At 36.8% G+C, this 17,650-nt stretch overlaps 1 protein-coding gene across 3 annotated transcripts in view; it reads right to left on the bottom strand.

Annotated features, from left to right (window-relative positions):
* MDGA2 (MAM domain containing glycosylphosphatidylinositol anchor 2) overlaps positions 1-17,650 on the bottom strand; it is a 568,076-nt gene that overhangs the window by 36,340 nt on the left and 514,086 nt on the right. For all 3 annotated transcript variants that reach the window (XM_087922505.1, XM_087922503.1, XM_087922504.1), the window contains exon 11: positions 13,851-14,028. In XM_087922505.1, coding sequence (XP_087778631.1) covers positions 13,851-14,028 — 178 coding nt within the window. The remainder of the gene's footprint in view (positions 1-13,850; positions 14,029-17,650) is intronic.

Raw genomic sequence — 17,650 nt, 5'->3', positions numbered from 1 at the left:
ACAAGATGTCTTCATGATTCAAACTACAAGATATATCCCACAAAGAGAGACGTTAGCACATTTGGAAAAATTCCACAATGTTGTAGGTAGGGAATAATTGGAGTAAGAACACAGGGATATCGCAGATCAGCAAGTTCCAAATATCCAGAAGGATTTCAGAATATTTAGCAGATATTGAATACAAGCTGGCTGTTGCAAGGAACAGAAGAAGAGAAAAATACCTAGGAGTTATATAACAAGGATATAGTTGATGCATTAAAAACAAACACTACTTTGTTTGAACTTTTATTTTTTAGTGCTTTAGAAGGGTATTTGCTTGGTGGATGCTTGGTAGTGAGTGAGTGAGGATTTGAACAGAGAACTTTCTTTGTCAAGATCGTCATCTTATTTGATTCTTGTTCATCCAAAGGAAACAAAGAATCTATGGAATCTCACTCTACAGGAGTATGTATTGTTTATTCATTTAATTTATATGACATCCACCTCACTGTTACTACAACTCTGGTCAGCTTACGTCATAAAAAAAGACAATACAAAGCAATTATAAAAAAGATTAAATAGTGACTAAAAACTAAGAGGACAGGTGATGAGAAGATGGGGTTCTTCTCTCTAACTCATCAGCCACCTGTAGCACAGAGGCCTCCTGTTGGGGCCTCAGGCCAGCCAGCAGAGCTTGTTCTAAGGCTCTCCTGGAAGGCCAAAAGTGTGAGGCTTGATCTTATCCCCAGCCAGAGATCATTCCAATGGGAGGGCCACAGCAGAAAAGTCTCTTCTCTTAGACTCAGACAAAATTCTTTGGCAGATGGGATCCAAAATAGGAGTAAGTGGGACCACCCAAACCCAGAATCCAATCCTCCTGCGAGATCCTAATAGAGGGAAAGCTTTTTGGTGAAGTAAAACATTGTATACCTGAACAGTGCCTCAGAACTGATTCCCAAATACATTTACGGCAACACTCTAGGCAGTTTGAAAGAGTTTGATGACTTGACTCTGCTAATTCCCATGGGCCTCACAGAATGGGACAGAATCCTGGGAGTGGTTCGTGCCTCGAAATCCCTCATCCCTTCCTTTTGACCCTAATATTTTTGCTTTCACCTGGCTCCTTTGATTGATGTATTTTTTTTTACTATTTTTATGTTGTAGTTATACACAAAATCACTCCAAGATGGGATATGCAGTATCTAAATTTGATAAATAATAAATAAATAAGTCCATGGTGAGCATGCTCCAACCTTGAGTAGCATGCGTGGGCCAACATTTAATTTACACAAAGCTATTTTGAAAGCACTCTGTAGCTTCACTTTATTGCCACTTTATCTTTTTCTTTTCTTTCTTATATTCCTTTATTTAAGAGGAATAATCAGTGACTCGCTTCCTGTATAATTTGCCTTGAGAAAATGTACTTAGTTATTCAAGACAGGCCTCCCTGTGTTTGCTAACACAATTACTTCTCATTTGCTGAGAAACATTTCATTTTTGTCATTCTTCTGACTCCAAATTGTGGGGAACTGCACTGAGTGACATTTGCTTTGTCGACAAACTTGGAGGCTTTGAGAGAAACTATCGTTAATGGCTAACCTTCAGTGCTGCAATATTCATATTGTTTGCAACACAGCAACCAAAGCCAAATGGATGGGTTGGCAAGCAAGAATCAACTCCTGATGATTGACAGGAACAGAAAACAAATTCAACACTAGTTAGTTATATACATGTTACAGGCCAGTAGCACAAGAGAAATGTAGGTGGGGAGCAACAATTCAGAAGTGGTAGTTTTGGAGAGCCTCCTGTCATCATTGGTCCAGGTTCAAGAATCACTCAGTGGGGAAAGTAGCGAGTAGTAGTTGTCATGATGGGAAAATAAGAGTTGATGAAAGTGAGAACTCTTACTCTGAGCTTCCAAGGTCTAGAGAAACTTTTTAGCTTGTAGTTATCCCTGTTGGAATTGGCAAGCCTGGTTCTGTGATTCCAGTGTTCCAGAGGGGGCAGGGGAGGGGGGTTTTCATATGATTGAGTTGGGGTAAGAAAGCTAAAAATGGTACCAGGAGGTTGTATTATTAAGAATTAAAGATTTATAGGCCAGATAATAATGCAAGTCAAACAAGAAGCCATCATGTCTAGGAGGATTTGATGGCCAACACAAATTAAATGGTTTTGTAAAGGGGCCAAAGGTGGCTTACTTCTAAAATAAAAAGATCTCTTCTTGCTTTACGTGCAAAATCCTTGGCATTTCCAAGTACAGCTGAAAAATTCATATCTGAAACCTCTAACTGCAGCATGTTAGAAATATCTAACCCTCGCAGCATGTTATGCGAACCTAGTCACAATGCTTTTTATTACTTGTAATTAGCTGTTGATTCTCCCTGTTCTCCATTTCAGAAGGCTGGGAAATGATAATGAGATCTTCCACTGCCCTGCTTGAGTCCAGCTGCCACTTGATTCCTTTCCTAAAAGTAGGGTTGGACAACCTTTCCAAGGTGGTAAAGCACACTTAACTTTGGGAAGGCCAAGGACACTAGTGGGTGGGATAAATATGCCAAAGGATGGGACTATATTGTGTACACAGCTTGGTTGCGCTTTTATTTCTTGCTTTGTGAGAGGAGGAGGAGGAGGAGGAGGGGGGGGAGGAGGAGGAGGAGAAGAAATATATTGTTCCAAGATTTGGGCAAAAGCTTGGAAAATGTTAACTAAGTAGGCAGCCAGCTAATGGCAGCAGTAAGCACAGTTATATGTCCACGCCTTTTCATTTCTCTTGTAAGCCTTTGCTATTAAGTGATTTGGGAAAGAAAACTATTTCAGTTCTGTCCAGCTCTAGGTACTAATCTGAAGTCAGCCTTCCTTAGCTTTTTTCTCTTTCACACCTAGCCTTCTGTTTATGGTGGAAGGAATGGGAGTGGAAGGGAGAAGAAGGAGAGAAAGAGCTTTCTACAATTTTGTAAAATTTCTACAATTTTGTAAACTAAAAGACTCAAGGTCCAACCCACCCCTGAAAGGACCTAATGGTAAAGACTGCAACGATGACACTATTAAAGCCAACCTCTTTAACACATTCTTCGGCTCAGTATTTGTAAACAGTAATGGATCATGCCCAGTATTTCCTAGTTGAACCACAGACAACTACAATGATCTAATATATATAGAATTTACAGAAGACAATGTTTAAAAAGCACTACGCAATCTAAAACCATTTCTATCTATTGGACTGGATGGAATATGTGCCTACTTCTTAAAAAACCTATCCACTGCCATAGTCGAACCTCTACGCATAATCTTTGAAAAATCTTTCAGGACCAGGTTCTTGCCAAAACTATGGTCACAAGCCACGGTCACCCCATCTTCAAAAAGGGAGAGCCCAGCCTAATTGAAAATTACAGACCAATCTCTTTATGCTGCGTCACCTGGAATCAATTATTAACCAATCCATCATCCTCCACTTAGAAACAAACAACCTACTCTCTAATAAATTATGTGGTTTCAGGAAAAAACTATCATGTAATCTGCAACTATTACACTGCAAAAACATATGGACTACACAACTTAATCAAGGCAAAGCAACAGACGTAATCTACATAGACTTCTGTAAAGCCTTTGATTCAGTGGTACATGACAAACTACTCCTAAAACTAAAATCTTACAGTATCTCTGAACACCTGCATAACAGGATAGAAGCATTCCTGTCAAACAGACAACAAATGGTCAAAATTGGGAGCGTCCAATCAAATTCTGTACCTGTCAACAGTGGTGTCCCCCAAGGCAGTGTTCTAGGACCAACTCTCTTCATACTCTACATAAATGACCTCTGTGATCATATCAAGAGCAACTGCGTTCTTTTCGCTTACGATATAAAGCTGTTCAACACCACAGACAATACTGCTACCCTTGAAAAAGACCTTGACTATGTATCAGAATGGTCAAACAAATGGCAACTTCAAATCTCAACAAATAAATGCTCTGTCCTACATATTGGCAAAAAAAATCAGAAAATAAAATACAGGCTGAATAGTCAAGACCTTGCTGATGATCCAAACTCTGTCAAGGATCTTGGAGTGCTCATCTCTAATGACCTAAGTGCTAGAGCTCATTGTAACTACATAGCCAAAAAGGCATTAAGAGTTGTTAACCTAATCTTATGTAGCTCTTTCTCTGGTAATATTACACTAATAACTAGAGCTACAAAACATTTGCTAGACCAATACTCGAATACAGCTCATCAGTCTGGAACCCACATTACGTATCTGATATTAACACAGTTAAGAGAAAGTCCAGAAATATTTCACAAGAAGAGTTCTTCACGCCTCTACTCATTGCAGAATACCTTAATCGCACCAAACTTGATTGCAGGAAATACTACTTCAGCAACAGAGTGGTCAATGTCTGGAATACTCTACCTGACTCTGTGGTTTCTTCCCCAAACCCCAAAAACTTTAACCTTAGACTGTCTACTATTGACCTCACCCCTTTCCTAAGAGGTCTGTAGGGGGCGTGCATAAGCGCACCAAAGTGCCTACCGTCCCTGTCCCATTATTTCTTTTATTTTTTATTTTTTATATGTATCCATGTATTCATAACTATGTTTTTACTTATATCTTGTAAGCAATTGACAAAATAAATAAATAAATAAAATAAAAAATAGTAGTAGTATTAGTCCAGGAGAGGGAGGTTGCTCACTTCTTAAAAAGGCTCCATAAATAGGCATTCTATGTGACTGCATCAGAAGCCTTTCTTCTGCTATTTCATTCTAAAAATTATTATTTAACACTAGAAAAACATTTGTACTGGCATGCACTTAAACTTCTCCCAACCCCATTCTTTGTTCCTTTTGTGGAATCTCTTTGAGTATAATCATAGTTGTATTCTTTAAAGTGAATTGATTGCTTTGATGGAAGATGGTAATTCATTGAAGTGAACAACTAATCATATACATTAATCCACTTATTCTAGAATATATTCAGAAAGGATTTGATTCTATGACCCCCAATTGGAGAGATTGCAGTACTGTTGAAGAGATGATAGAAGGCAATATTTGGCTAACACCTGCTTTGCAGCAGAGAATTCACATAAACTCAGGTGATAGTATGAAAGTTTATTGTGAAAGAATTCAAATGAAATGCTAGATGAAAGCAGAACTTCACTAAGTGTTTACAACCCAGTGGTGAATTTGAGTAACCTTTTTTCTTTTGCTGTTCTCTTTTCAATCTGTCACTCTAGAGCATGAATCAGAGCATTAATGTTTTGAAAAAGAAACTCATAATTGCACATATAAGTGACACAAACTAAGGTGAGTCATTCTGCAAGCAAGATAGCAACTTGTTTTGGAAGAGAAAAAGGAGAAAAAGAAACCCTGTGAGTAGAACATCACATTAAGTTCAAAGTTCCTTTGCAAATCCAATGATTGCCATGGGATTTCTTCAGTTTGTTTTAGCAGGTAAGTGTTACATTACAGGACCAAATATCACAAATAATAGATTTAACTAACTTGGTTGTGCCAAGAAATTGAAGAAGGTTTGTGTGGCTCTTAAAGGGATCTATACAAAAGGCAATTGGACTGGTGTTTTTTTCCTTGAGGAAGAAGAATATATTTTGCTTTTCCTCCAAGAAGCTTCATCAGTTGTGACTGGATGGTGAGGGGATGGAAGGATAGGTACTGAGAGGATGGTGGTGTTGGTGGGGGAAATGGAAGGAGTGTCTCTCTGAGAACTGTTGTGACCACTTGGGGATTTATCTGTGCCCTCAGGGTCACCTGAATCAGAGTTCAAATGGTAGTGGAATCTTTTTGAAACTGGTGAAAGGACTGCATTATAGACAGGAGATAGGTGGTGTCAATTCCTCCCCCTCTGTTGAGAAAGGGCTGTTCAATTCTAACATCGATGGACTCTTTTATCCATCTTTCAAACCGATGATCCTCTCTATCTATATCTGTAATCCAGTTGCCTTTTGAAAAAAAGCACCTTTGAGGCAACTATGACCTGGATGATTGAGAGTCTCTATAGATATATACTATATATTGTAAGAGCCTTGATGGCACAGTGGTTAGAATGCAGTGTTGTAGCCTAATTCTGCTGACTACCAGGAGTTTGATTCTCACTGGGTCAAGGTTGACTCAGCCTTCCATCCTTCTGAGGTTGGTAAAATGAGAACCCACATTTTTGGGGGCAACATGCAGACTCTGTAAATTGCTCAAAGAAGGCTCTAAAGCACTGTGAAGAGGTATATAAGTCTAAATGTTATTGCTATTGCTAAATTTTAAAAAAATCAGAACAAGGAGTTGCAGCTTCAAGATGTATTGCCTGAACGATTTTATGATTTTAGAATTTACAGTCCAGTTATATAATTACTCAGATGTAAACTATATTCCTTCCACACTTTTGGCTTTTTTGTGTGTGCATGTGAGCACGCATGCACGCACCCATGTGTGGTTTTTGAATTTCAGCTGAACACAAATTCATTTCCATATGTCACTTTTTGGAAGAAGGTCCCTAATCACACCAGATGGGGCCCTCAGCCTAGAAAATATTATATATCCCATCTGTAAAACAAATGGGATGGCATATCATGAGTATCAGCATCAAAAGCCTCATCTCAAAAGTTATGTCCCCCTGGGCATAAATTCCTCCCTTCTTATGCCACCAGGAATGCCTTTCGAAGATCAGAGAGAAAAACTGGAGCATGTTGGAAAACTGCTTGGTGTAGATGCTTGAAGACAGCTCTCAGGGGCCCAAAGAGATATTATTAAATATCATGTTATGTAGCTTTCAAAACTGTCATTGCGTCTTTGTTTTTTAGCAAAGAAAACAAGCGAGAAAAAGTGTTCACGGATCTCTTTACTCATTCCTCTACCTCCCAATTATTTCCTCAGACGTTGCAACAACAGTTCTATATTTTTTTTAGTTCTTTGATCAAATGGGAGTAGTGGTAGGATTCAGCCAGTTCACACCACTTTGGGAGAACCAGTTGTTAAGTTTCTGAGCAATTTGGTGAACTGGTTGTTGGAAGAAATCATTAGAACAGAAAACCAGTTGTTAAATTATTTATTTCCCACCACTGAATGGGAGGCTTGGCTTCAGAACATATAATGACTCCTCTTCTCCTACAGCGGAGTCAACAATCTCAAAATTGTGGGTTCCACTGAGTAATCAAATTAACCCCTTTCTTATATATGTGCAATGCATGTGCCCCATATTTTTAAAGGATGGGGGTTTGCTTAGTAGTGCCCAACATTTTGATATCACTCAACTCTGTTCTGCGACTTGTGAATGCTTCGAATCAAGAATATCATTAATCTCTTCTGAAAGCCAGCACAACTCAACTCACAATGTTGTTATTGTAGGGAAAATAGAAGGAGGAAGGAATATTGCATATATTCATTGCTGTGATTTATTTATTAAAAATAAATAAATAGTAATAAAGCTGGGATAGAAACAACAGGAGCTATGAAGGTACAGTGGTTAGAATGCAGTATCACAGGGTACTTCTGCATTTTCACTGCCAGGAATTTGATTCTGACCAGCTCAAAGTTGACTCAGCCTTCCATCCTTCTGAGGTCAATAAAATGAGGACCCAGATTGTTGTGGGCAATATGCAGTCTTTGTAAACCATTCAGAGAGGGCTGTAAAGAGAGGGCTGTAAAGCACTGTGAAGAGTATATAAGTCTAAATGCTGTTGCTATTGCTAAATTTTAAAAAATCAGGAGTTGCAGCTTTAACAAGCATTGCTTTAACAATTTTATGAAGAAGAAAAAAGGTTTAAAAAAGACAATTGACCCCTTTTGTCTTCTCAAAACTGTATACCAAAATTGCCTGCCTATGTAGTGAGAGGATTCTCTTGACTAACTAGCCACAGATCTCTTCTTCATAAATAGATCTGTCACTGATTGTGGCAATTCGAATTATAATATTCACCCCAGTATTCCTCCATTTCTGCCATCGTTCCAGCAATGTTTAGACTGTATATTTCATGGCCTGGATATATCAAAAGTTCCGAGACTCTGATTTTCTGTAATGTTATAAAAGATGCATTCAAGAAAGTTTTCCTTTTTAAAATGATGCAGAAGGAAATCTTGATTCGGGTATGAAATCTAACTCAGCTTGTAAACCTGAATCTCTGTTTAATATTCTGTGTCAGATGAAATTTGAAAATGCTGTAGTGTCACTTGAATGGTTTTAGACATCTTTATTTTTTTTAAAAAAAAACCCCCCACAAATGTTCATTTCTTGTCATGATTTGTAGGCATATCTCTGTGGAATGGATCAATCCTGTTAATAGCGTGGGGATTATGCAAGCACACTACTTACTGTTTGGGAACATACATCTCTGCTCTGACTCATGGCTCCTCCATAAAATATTAAGTCTCTAGACACCAAAAATCTCTTTCCATAACTTTCTTAAAGATGTAATGTTCATAATCTGTGTATTCGGTAAAGTCATATATATAGGCATATAAAGAGGTATGAATTTAAGGATGGAGTCAGAGATGCTAGTAGAAGATGAATTGGACTTCCATATGTCTCATTTGTAAAGACTTTAAAATGTTCACTTGTATGGATAGTTATATATATTTTAAGGAAGAAATTAGTGAATCATAACCTGGGAATATGCCAGCGCACTGCATGAACCTCCTCAGTTGGTGGGATGTTGACAAAAATATGTTGGATTGCAATATAGTCTCTAGATTAGATATCCTGGTTTGCAAAGATAAACATAAAAAATTTGCTTCATTTTTATTTTGGTCATACTAGCCAGAATGTGCCTTAGCTGATAAATACTATCTTTATATGGGGCTTATGGTACACAAAGAAGAGGGGATTAACCTACTTTCCAAAGCCTCAGAAGGCAAAACAAGAAAAGATGGGTGGAAACTAATCAAGGAGAGAAGCAATCTAGAACTCAGGAGAAATTTCCTAACATTGAGAACAATTAACCAGTGGAATGGCTTGCCTTCAGAAATTGTGGTTGTACTATCACTGAAGGCTTTTAAGAAGAGTCTGGATATCCATTTGTCTGGAATGGTATAGGATTTCCTGCTTGAGCAGGAGGGTGGATTAGAAGACCTTCAAGGGTCCTTCCTACTGTGTTATTCTGTCAGGTATGATAAATCTCACAATGTAGTTTTACTTAATAGTAAAATGCTTTGTGAAAACTTCAATGGACTCAAGCCATGATGGGCAGTCAATAAATGGACACTAAAAAGAAGGATACAAAAGACCTGAACTAAGTGGCTCTGATCTTATGGAATGGAATGGGTTAATACATATAGGAAATTAAAGTTATAGGCTTAATTATAAAAACAAGTAGAATTGAAACAGATTCTACAATGTCAGTGGCCAAAGAAAAATGTGTCAAGTGGGAAGCTATAAGATTGTTGAAAAAATAATAGGTCTGTAAGTTTAGATCACAGCACTTCAGAAATGGTAAAACGTAGTATAGCCTGCATATGGAGTGTTTGGGGTGGCTATTCAGTGTTGTCTGTTTTATGAGAACTGATTATTAAATTACAGTCAGATTTTTCTCCCTTTTCTGTCTGGAAAGGCTGTCTTATCAGGCAGAATGGAAAAGAAATCCTGGAGTGTAACAGAAAGGGATTTTACCAGTTAGACATGTATGAACCGTGGTGGTGCAGTGGTTATAGTGCATTACTTCAGGCTACATCTGCTGCCTGCTGGCTGCCTGAAATTTGGCAGTTCAAGTCTCACCAGGCTCAAGGTTGACTCAGCCTTCCATCGTTCCGAGGTCGCTAAAATGAGGACTCAGATTGTTTGCAGCAATAGGCTGACTCTGTAAACTGCTTAGAGAGGGATGTAAAGCATTGTAAAGTGGTATATAAATCTAAGTGCTATTTCTATTGCTATTGTTGTTATGGAAATGGCTAGTTTATATTATTATGCAAAAGGTTTGATGCTATTATCTTATTTTACTGCACCAAAGGAAGTTGGGGAAGACAACGCCTTTTCTTTCTTTCTTTTCCTTTTTCCTTACACTGCAAGTGTCAAACTCAATCATGTCACATAACGTATCATGACATGTTTTGCCTTTGTGGAGCTGGGGCGGGCGTGGCCTGTGCATGATGCATCCAGCCAATGGGCCACCAGTTTGACACCACTGCACCCTTTTCCCTTCCCTTTTCCCTCCCTTACTTTTCCCCTATTTCTTTTGTATTTTATATTATAAACTAATAAAAAAAAATAGAAAGGAAAGTCTTAAGCTTATGTGCACCAGCAGATCCAGAGGCCCTGAACAGGATCATGGTTTGAGCTTTGCAAAAATCCAGGTTTCTAATCAACGTGAAAAAAAATAGTAAAATTTGTAACTTAGTTCCCATCTGTATTGAAAATACTAGGACTTAAGCATCTAATGAATTCCTTTTAAATATAATGGATATGCACACTTGTGTTTGAGATCAACATTCCTCTCAGTTTTTATTTATTTACATCAAGCATGAGCTCTAAGCAGAAGATTGGAAAATTAAAATTGTAACCGATGTTTCTTAAGTAGTAAAGCCTTTAAGATTGTTCTACTTACTCATTTACATCAGCAGTATTGAAAAGAGAGAAGTTAAATTAAAAAGCAAATTCTTTCTAATCGCCCATATTTTTAATATTCATACTCAAGAGGAATATTAAGTCAAGTCTTCTGTTCTTGGAATAAACCAACCAAGAACAAGTTTTCTAATCTTTTATTATCAAGAAATATACTAGTTCAAAGAATCTCATTATATTGAAAGTTTTTTTTTTCCCTTTGGGTCTGATTTGCTGTTTTTTTTAAAAAAAAATGTTGAAGTAATACACTTTTTGATTCTTTCCAAAGAAATATAATGTGGAAAAGAAACTATGTAAAATTGTTCCGGATTTTGTTTCTCCAGAAATTGGAACAACAGGACCAGATTTGGTGTAGAGAGAAAAGTTAGGAAAAGCAAGAATTCAGAAATGGAGCAAAACTTGGAATTGTGAGAAAAACAGTTCCAGAAACACAATACCAAACACAAACACATCTATGTCTTTTTAGAGTTGCCACTATGGTTGGCTAATTGAGTAATGGCCCAGATGGTCCACTAATTGCTTTATTTTAAGCCAGTGCTGTCAAACTTCTGGCCCACAGGCCAGATGTGTCACATGCTGGCCATACCCACACCAGTTTAGTGAAGGGGGAAAAAGTCCCGATATGTCACATGACATAGCTGTGATGACATGAGTTTGACACCCCTGTTCTAAACCATCTTTCCTACTGGTCATGTCACCCAGAGTAGGATAAATGCTGTCTTATTCTGCATTTTCCACTATGGAGATCCACATTAACATAGAGATGCAACATGAGGAAAGAGTTGAAACAGACAGTTGCAATGCAGAAGCATCATGCATCCATCCTAGTTAGGCTTTCCTAGATGCTCACATACACACATACAGATACAGACCTACTTCAAATTCTGATAAGTTCCTGGAGAGAAAGTGCATACCCAAACAAACATGGAATAGGGCTGGCCCTTTGTTTCCCCCCCTATTGTTTTAAGATGGGTTGATATATTCTTGATTATTAACCACTGCAAAAATGCCTCATTTTCAAGGGTTAACTTGATAATTTAATGCTGGAATCTGCTGTTACCTAATTTAGAAAATCACTTGTTTAATATATGCATGCAGATTGCTTTCTGTTCTTGACAACTGAAAGAATACCATGATTGTTTTCATAAACAAAGAGGAAAAATAACAAAATTGGAAACAAATTGTACAATGACATTAGTGATTTGAATGTGGTGGCAGAGAAATAGAATGTGTTGGAAGAGAAATATGGAATGTGGTGGCAGAGAAATAGTAATGAAAAATAAATTTAAAAATAAATTATTCCCAAGTATGCTTGGGAAGAGGTCTGGCAAAAATTGATAAAAACGAGAGACAATAAGCAAACTTTGGGAAGATCAATGCAGTTTTTGCAGCAAGACAGACAAGGCATAAACAAGATTTTTATTCTTTAGCAGGTCAACATCAAGAAGATGACCAGTTTGTAATTATCAGTAACTTCTTTTTTCCCATTGGAAGGCAGAAATATTTGACCTTCTCTGGTCATTTGATACTAAATCCATTCTCACATAGTTTTTTGGAGATTATAGAAAAGAACTTCAGAATGACATCCACCAGCCCCTTCAGGGCTATCAGATGTAATTTGTTTCAATCTGGACACTTAGCCTCTTTATGGTACCAAAGTGTTTCCTAAACACTTTTTTATTTACCTAAAATCCCCTACCACTTAATTTCATTTGAACACAGAACTACAGTATCTCCTTTGGGGAGAACTCTGAAACAAAATAGGAATTGCAAAGCCATGTATGTTCTCTATCACCTCTTATTGTCCCATCATACTCTCCTAGCAGCATGCTCATCCCTTTTTTTATATTGATAGAGCTAAAAGACCCTTTTTTGTTCCTTTTAGTTTCCTCTTCAAGCCTAAATTCCTTTCTAACTTACTTTCTGAAGTATGTGCAATATCCTCTTGGCTATATAATAATGCTTATGGTGATATTAAAGACATAAGTAGTTGGGGAAGTGAATGCTGAGAATCAAAATGGTTTTCAATGTTAGATTGCATGATGTAATGTGGATCTAAAAATTAATGTATCAAAGATACAATCTGTGTTTAATAGGGAAAATGGGGTAACCAATTGCAAGTTTTGATCTGGACGGACAGATGAAGTAGATGCAGAGGTGGTATTCAGCAGGTTCTGCCCAGTTCTGGAGAACCAGTAGCGGAAATTTTGAGTAGTTCAGAGAACTGGCAAATCCCACTTTTGACTGAAAATTTTACAGTATCCTTACCCTGCCACGTCCACCAAGCACGCCCACAGAACCGGTAGTAAAAAAAATTGAATCCCACCACTGAGTAGATGAATTTGTGTAGAAGGTTTTATAAAAATAGCAAAGTAGAAGGATAAATTTTAAAATGTGAAAGTGCTGTTAGAAAGTTAGCATGCAGAGGGTATGTTCAAAGAAATGAAAAAGACAACGTTTAAGAGCATGTTTTGTTATATGGGAATGAGAGTTGGGTTTCTTTCCACAAAGATAAAAGTAAATCCGATGCAGTGGGAATGAGATACTTAAGAAGTGTGTGTGGTAAAATAAGAATAAATTGGGTTAAGAATGAATGTGTAATCAATAAATATGAATTGAATACTAAAATAAGGGACAGTACAAAGATATATCTAGCAGTTTCCAATATAGACAAAATTAACAAGGACAGTATAGCAAAACCAATGAAGAAAGAATGACTGGGTAGATACAACAATAAAAACTGAGAAAGTCAAGGTTGAATGAATTTCATGAGCTCCTAAAAAAAGCAAGGGAGAATTTTAGTGAACAAAAACAACAATAATGTATGAAACAGCATATAGTATAATGTATATTATATATAATATTTCCTTATTTGAGCATTTTCCTGTCAGATAGTGCTTCAAAGACTGCTAGGAAATGTGAATTCCATGGACAAGTTTACATATTTAATTCCCATTTTTAATTGAACAACTTATACTTTAATATAATAATAGACTTATGAATGATTTAATTGTTTACTCTGACATGAATATGCATGCATGATTATAAGAGTTCCAATTCATAAAAGACAAATTGTTCTAGAAATTGATTGCTTCTGTTTTGCACATTAACAATATTAAAAAAAAAAACTAATAGGAGGGACAATTTTTCAGACTAGAGTAGAGCCCTGTAAGAATCCAAGATGTCCCAACCTCTCCCATCAAGGTTTGGAAGGCTGGAAGTCAGACTTTGGGATTTATGTTCCCAAGCCCTCTCTCTCTCTCTCTCTTTCTCCTCTCTCTGTCTCTCTTGCAAAATAAAAATTCTGATTTCTCTCCTTACCACTGTACTTGATTACACGAATGGTTGCATCTCCATCTCCAAAAATAGTGACTGGTGTCAGGCGAACTTCATAAGCCTCAGGCTTGATGAGTTCTGTCAAGTTGTAGGTTATTAATTCTCCTTTCTGGATCTTCCCATTCACAGTAATTTCCTGTTCCCACCAGCGTTGCTGTCCAGCCTAGAAGAAAACACAGGAAAACAGGAGTTGGGTAATTTTGGGGGGGAACACAAACTCCTAGGACGACATATGCAACAATAAACAAGCAAACATAAATATAGCTGAAATTATTAATTCTCACCAGACTTTGGTGAACTAATTTTTGAGAATGGATATAAGAACACTGAATGATTTTGCCCTTTTAGTTTCTTTTATTTTTCTCAATCAGGGATGAGACTATCTGATCTGAACTGATCTGAACTGATCTGAACTAGAGCAACAGCAACTGGTGCTGAACACATATAAGAAAGGTTGAATTAAATATAAGTAAATCATCAAGAACCACAATATGTTGTTGTTTTGGCAAACACCCTTTGAAATAAAGGAGGACTGAACAGATACGTTGGGAAATCATTTTAAGTACAATAACTTTACATACAAACATATTTTCTGGTTTACAAATTTTGATCTTCCTCCTGCTCTATATTCCTTCTTTTATATTGTTCTACCTAACCTGAATTTTTCTCCTTATTTCCAATCTTATTACAAATAGAAGCATAAACATTGATTCAGAGCAGCAGTTTCTTTGTTCTATCAATGTTGCTAGAAAATAAATGTGAGGTAACCCATTCAATATTTTTCATATATTTTAAGTGTTCTTGGCAGTTTTTGTCTTTCAGTGATGGAATGTTTTCTTCAGTCTGATATAGGAAGAACACCAATGTAACTTATTATTATAGATTTGCCAATAAAGAAAGAAATGGCTGTGTATGTATTTTTTTAAAGAAATAAACTCATTCAGCAACTGCTTTGTTCCATGTTAATTTGTACAAGGAACCAAAGTGCAAGCCAGACAAAACAATTCTATTTATCAAATTTGATCCATAAGAACAAAAGGCAGTGCCAATAAAATATTTCCACTCCATATCTTTTAGCTGGAAGGATCATTCTATCATTTAAAATAGATACGTTCTTTCTATCTCCATATAGATACTACATCTCAAAGTTCATTGTTGAAGATATGCAAAATACCATGTATGATAGATATTCAGCTTCGAGATATAAATGTGGCATTTCTAAATCGGTTACAGCATTTCCACTGGACTTTTTTCTATAACTGCTTTCTTTAGCCTGGCACGTTTCAGATATTTTGGACTACAGAACCCAGACCACATAGCCAGCATGACAGTAAGAATACTTGTAAAGGTTGCCAGGTTTGGGAAGGCTGATGTACACAAATCCTATTAACAGTCACCCACTCTTCTCCAAATTACAAAGGTTTCTTGGCCCATAGTTTGGTTTGTTCATCCAGCTACTATGTATAATTGATATACTTGCATTAACACAAAGTTGATAAAATCCAGAAGTCATTATTTTCTTCTGGGGGGAAAAGTTGATATAACTCCTTAAAAGTTTTCAAAATGGATTTTTATTAGCTTCCCCCCAGAGTTTATGCTCTGGATCAACATGTTTTATTCAGTTTTTAAAATCACATGTGGTTATTAACTGTGTCTTTACTTAATAAAGTTTACTTAATAAACTTTACACTGCGATACACATGAAGGATATGGCTTCTTTTTTCCTTTTAATTTGGCATTCAGCCCTCTTATATGCATGATTAGAAATGTGAAAATATTGATTGGCACAGAACTGAGGAAGCCAGCTGATGCTATTTTATATGGAAAATAGGTTGTTTAATCAGACAGAAACGATCTCAAATCTGTTATTTTATGGATGTCTGGTGTCCTATCAGATTACTTTATAAATCAATGTCAGTAGTTTGATACACATAGAGACTAAACTAGAAATTATTCTTTTTATTTTTGTATAAAGATACCTAGGAAGAGTGTTGATCAGGATTCTGATAACTCTGATGATTGGTTAAAAGGTTCTTATCTTGAGATGGCAGAATTAAAGTTCAGTCCTTTGACTGTTTCCTAGTATGATTTGATTGCTTATTGTACTCTATGACTATTATTAAGTGTTGCACCTTATGATTCTTGACTCTTGATGAATGTATCTTTTCTTTTATGTATACTGAGAGCATTTACACCAAGACAAATTCCTTGTGTGTCCAATCACACTTGGCCAATAAAGAATTCTATTCTATTCTGTTCTGTTCTGTTCTGTTCCGTTCCGTTCCGTTCCGTTCCATTCCTATTCCTATTCCTATTCCTATTCCTATTCCTATTCCTATTCCTATTCCTATTCCTATTCCTATTCTACTCTACTCTACTCTACTCTACTCTACTCTACTCTACTCTACTCTACTCTACTCTACTCTATTCTATTCTTAGGCCTTTAGGGTTGTGGAAAGTTCCATAAGAAACCACAAGCTGATGATGACCTTATTGATTGAATGTTGTAAGAGGGATTGGCGTAGAGGTTAAGCTATTCCAAAGGAGCAGGACCATCAAGCCCTAGGTTTTTGAAGATTATGGATTATTTATTTATTTATTTATTTATTTATTTATTTATTCATTTATTTATTTATTTATTTTCTTGTCCTATTGAGCTGCACATTCCACACATAAATTAACTGAACGTTGGGTTTGCAATTATGCTGGGGGAAGTGTGTTCATTTTCACCAACAGTTTCTGTTGTTCTAAAGGACAAAGAGGAACAATTGTGAGAAAAGGACAACTGGGCTTTAAAGCATGTGTAGGCCTCTGCCTAATTGAAGGCCTCAAATTAACAATATATTAAAATGTAGGCTGAGCTGATTTTGCAAGCATAGCAAAATATTTGCAATCTGTAGCTTCTGCAAAAACATAATTGCAAGTTAATAAATTGTAAAGTTATTTTGGATCACCAATGTCTGGGACACTGAATAAAAAGGGAACTGAAAGTAGCAGATGGTAAGCGAATTGGCATATACCTACAAGTGGAGGACAGTATGAGGGAATAGAGGAGTACATCCAGTAAGATTACACACCAGTGGGTGGGCTTCAGAAAAAGAAGGGTATAAAAGAAAGGGGTAAATCAGGGCCACTGATAGTAGCAATCCTTTCTGGAGTTAGCTATTGTCTCTGGACCTTATTGCAATGGGCTATTGATATAAGTAATGTTATGATGGCTTTTCATGTTCCAAATTGCTCATGAAATAAACCTCTGATCTTAAAGTAAGATTTACTGCTTGTGGTTTGTCTGTGTCCTTCTTTTATTGGATTATTTGTATAATACTTGTATCTCGTATCAGTGTTCCAGCAAAACCAGATCCCAATCAGCAACTCCGAGACAGACATTTTTCTCAAAGTTTCATTTTATTGGAAAAGGCATACTGGCACATCTGGGAAAACCTGAATCTGAGAGTTTCGGGTTTTCCCTCAGTAAATCAAAATCCAAAATCCAACCCCAGTGCATCACATGGTCCAATCACCATCTGCCCCAACAAGAGACATCCCTTCAACCACTCCTCCTCCAGATGCAGGTATAACATGACCTTGACCAAATAGAAGAATGCTATTAGGTCTAACTACTAACACTCTAAAAATCCCCCCTCTTAATTTCCCAAGCACAGGAATGTGGCAAATTGTGGAAATGTGGAAATTTCTGGTGTTAATATGGCTTCCAAAGCTGACATCTCACCTTTATTATTTCTGCAAATAACTCAAAGTGGCAAGCATACCCAATATATCTTTCT

The sequence above is a fragment of the Pseudonaja textilis genome, chromosome 1, assembly GCF_049901715.1.
Source record: "Pseudonaja textilis isolate UNSWEBS1 chromosome 1, rPseTex1.2, whole genome shotgun sequence".
Taxonomy (NCBI): Eukaryota; Metazoa; Chordata; class Lepidosauria; order Squamata; family Elapidae; genus Pseudonaja; species Pseudonaja textilis.
The sequence above is the reverse complement of the archived record's forward strand: the minus strand, read 5'-3'. Positions and strand labels throughout refer to the sequence as shown.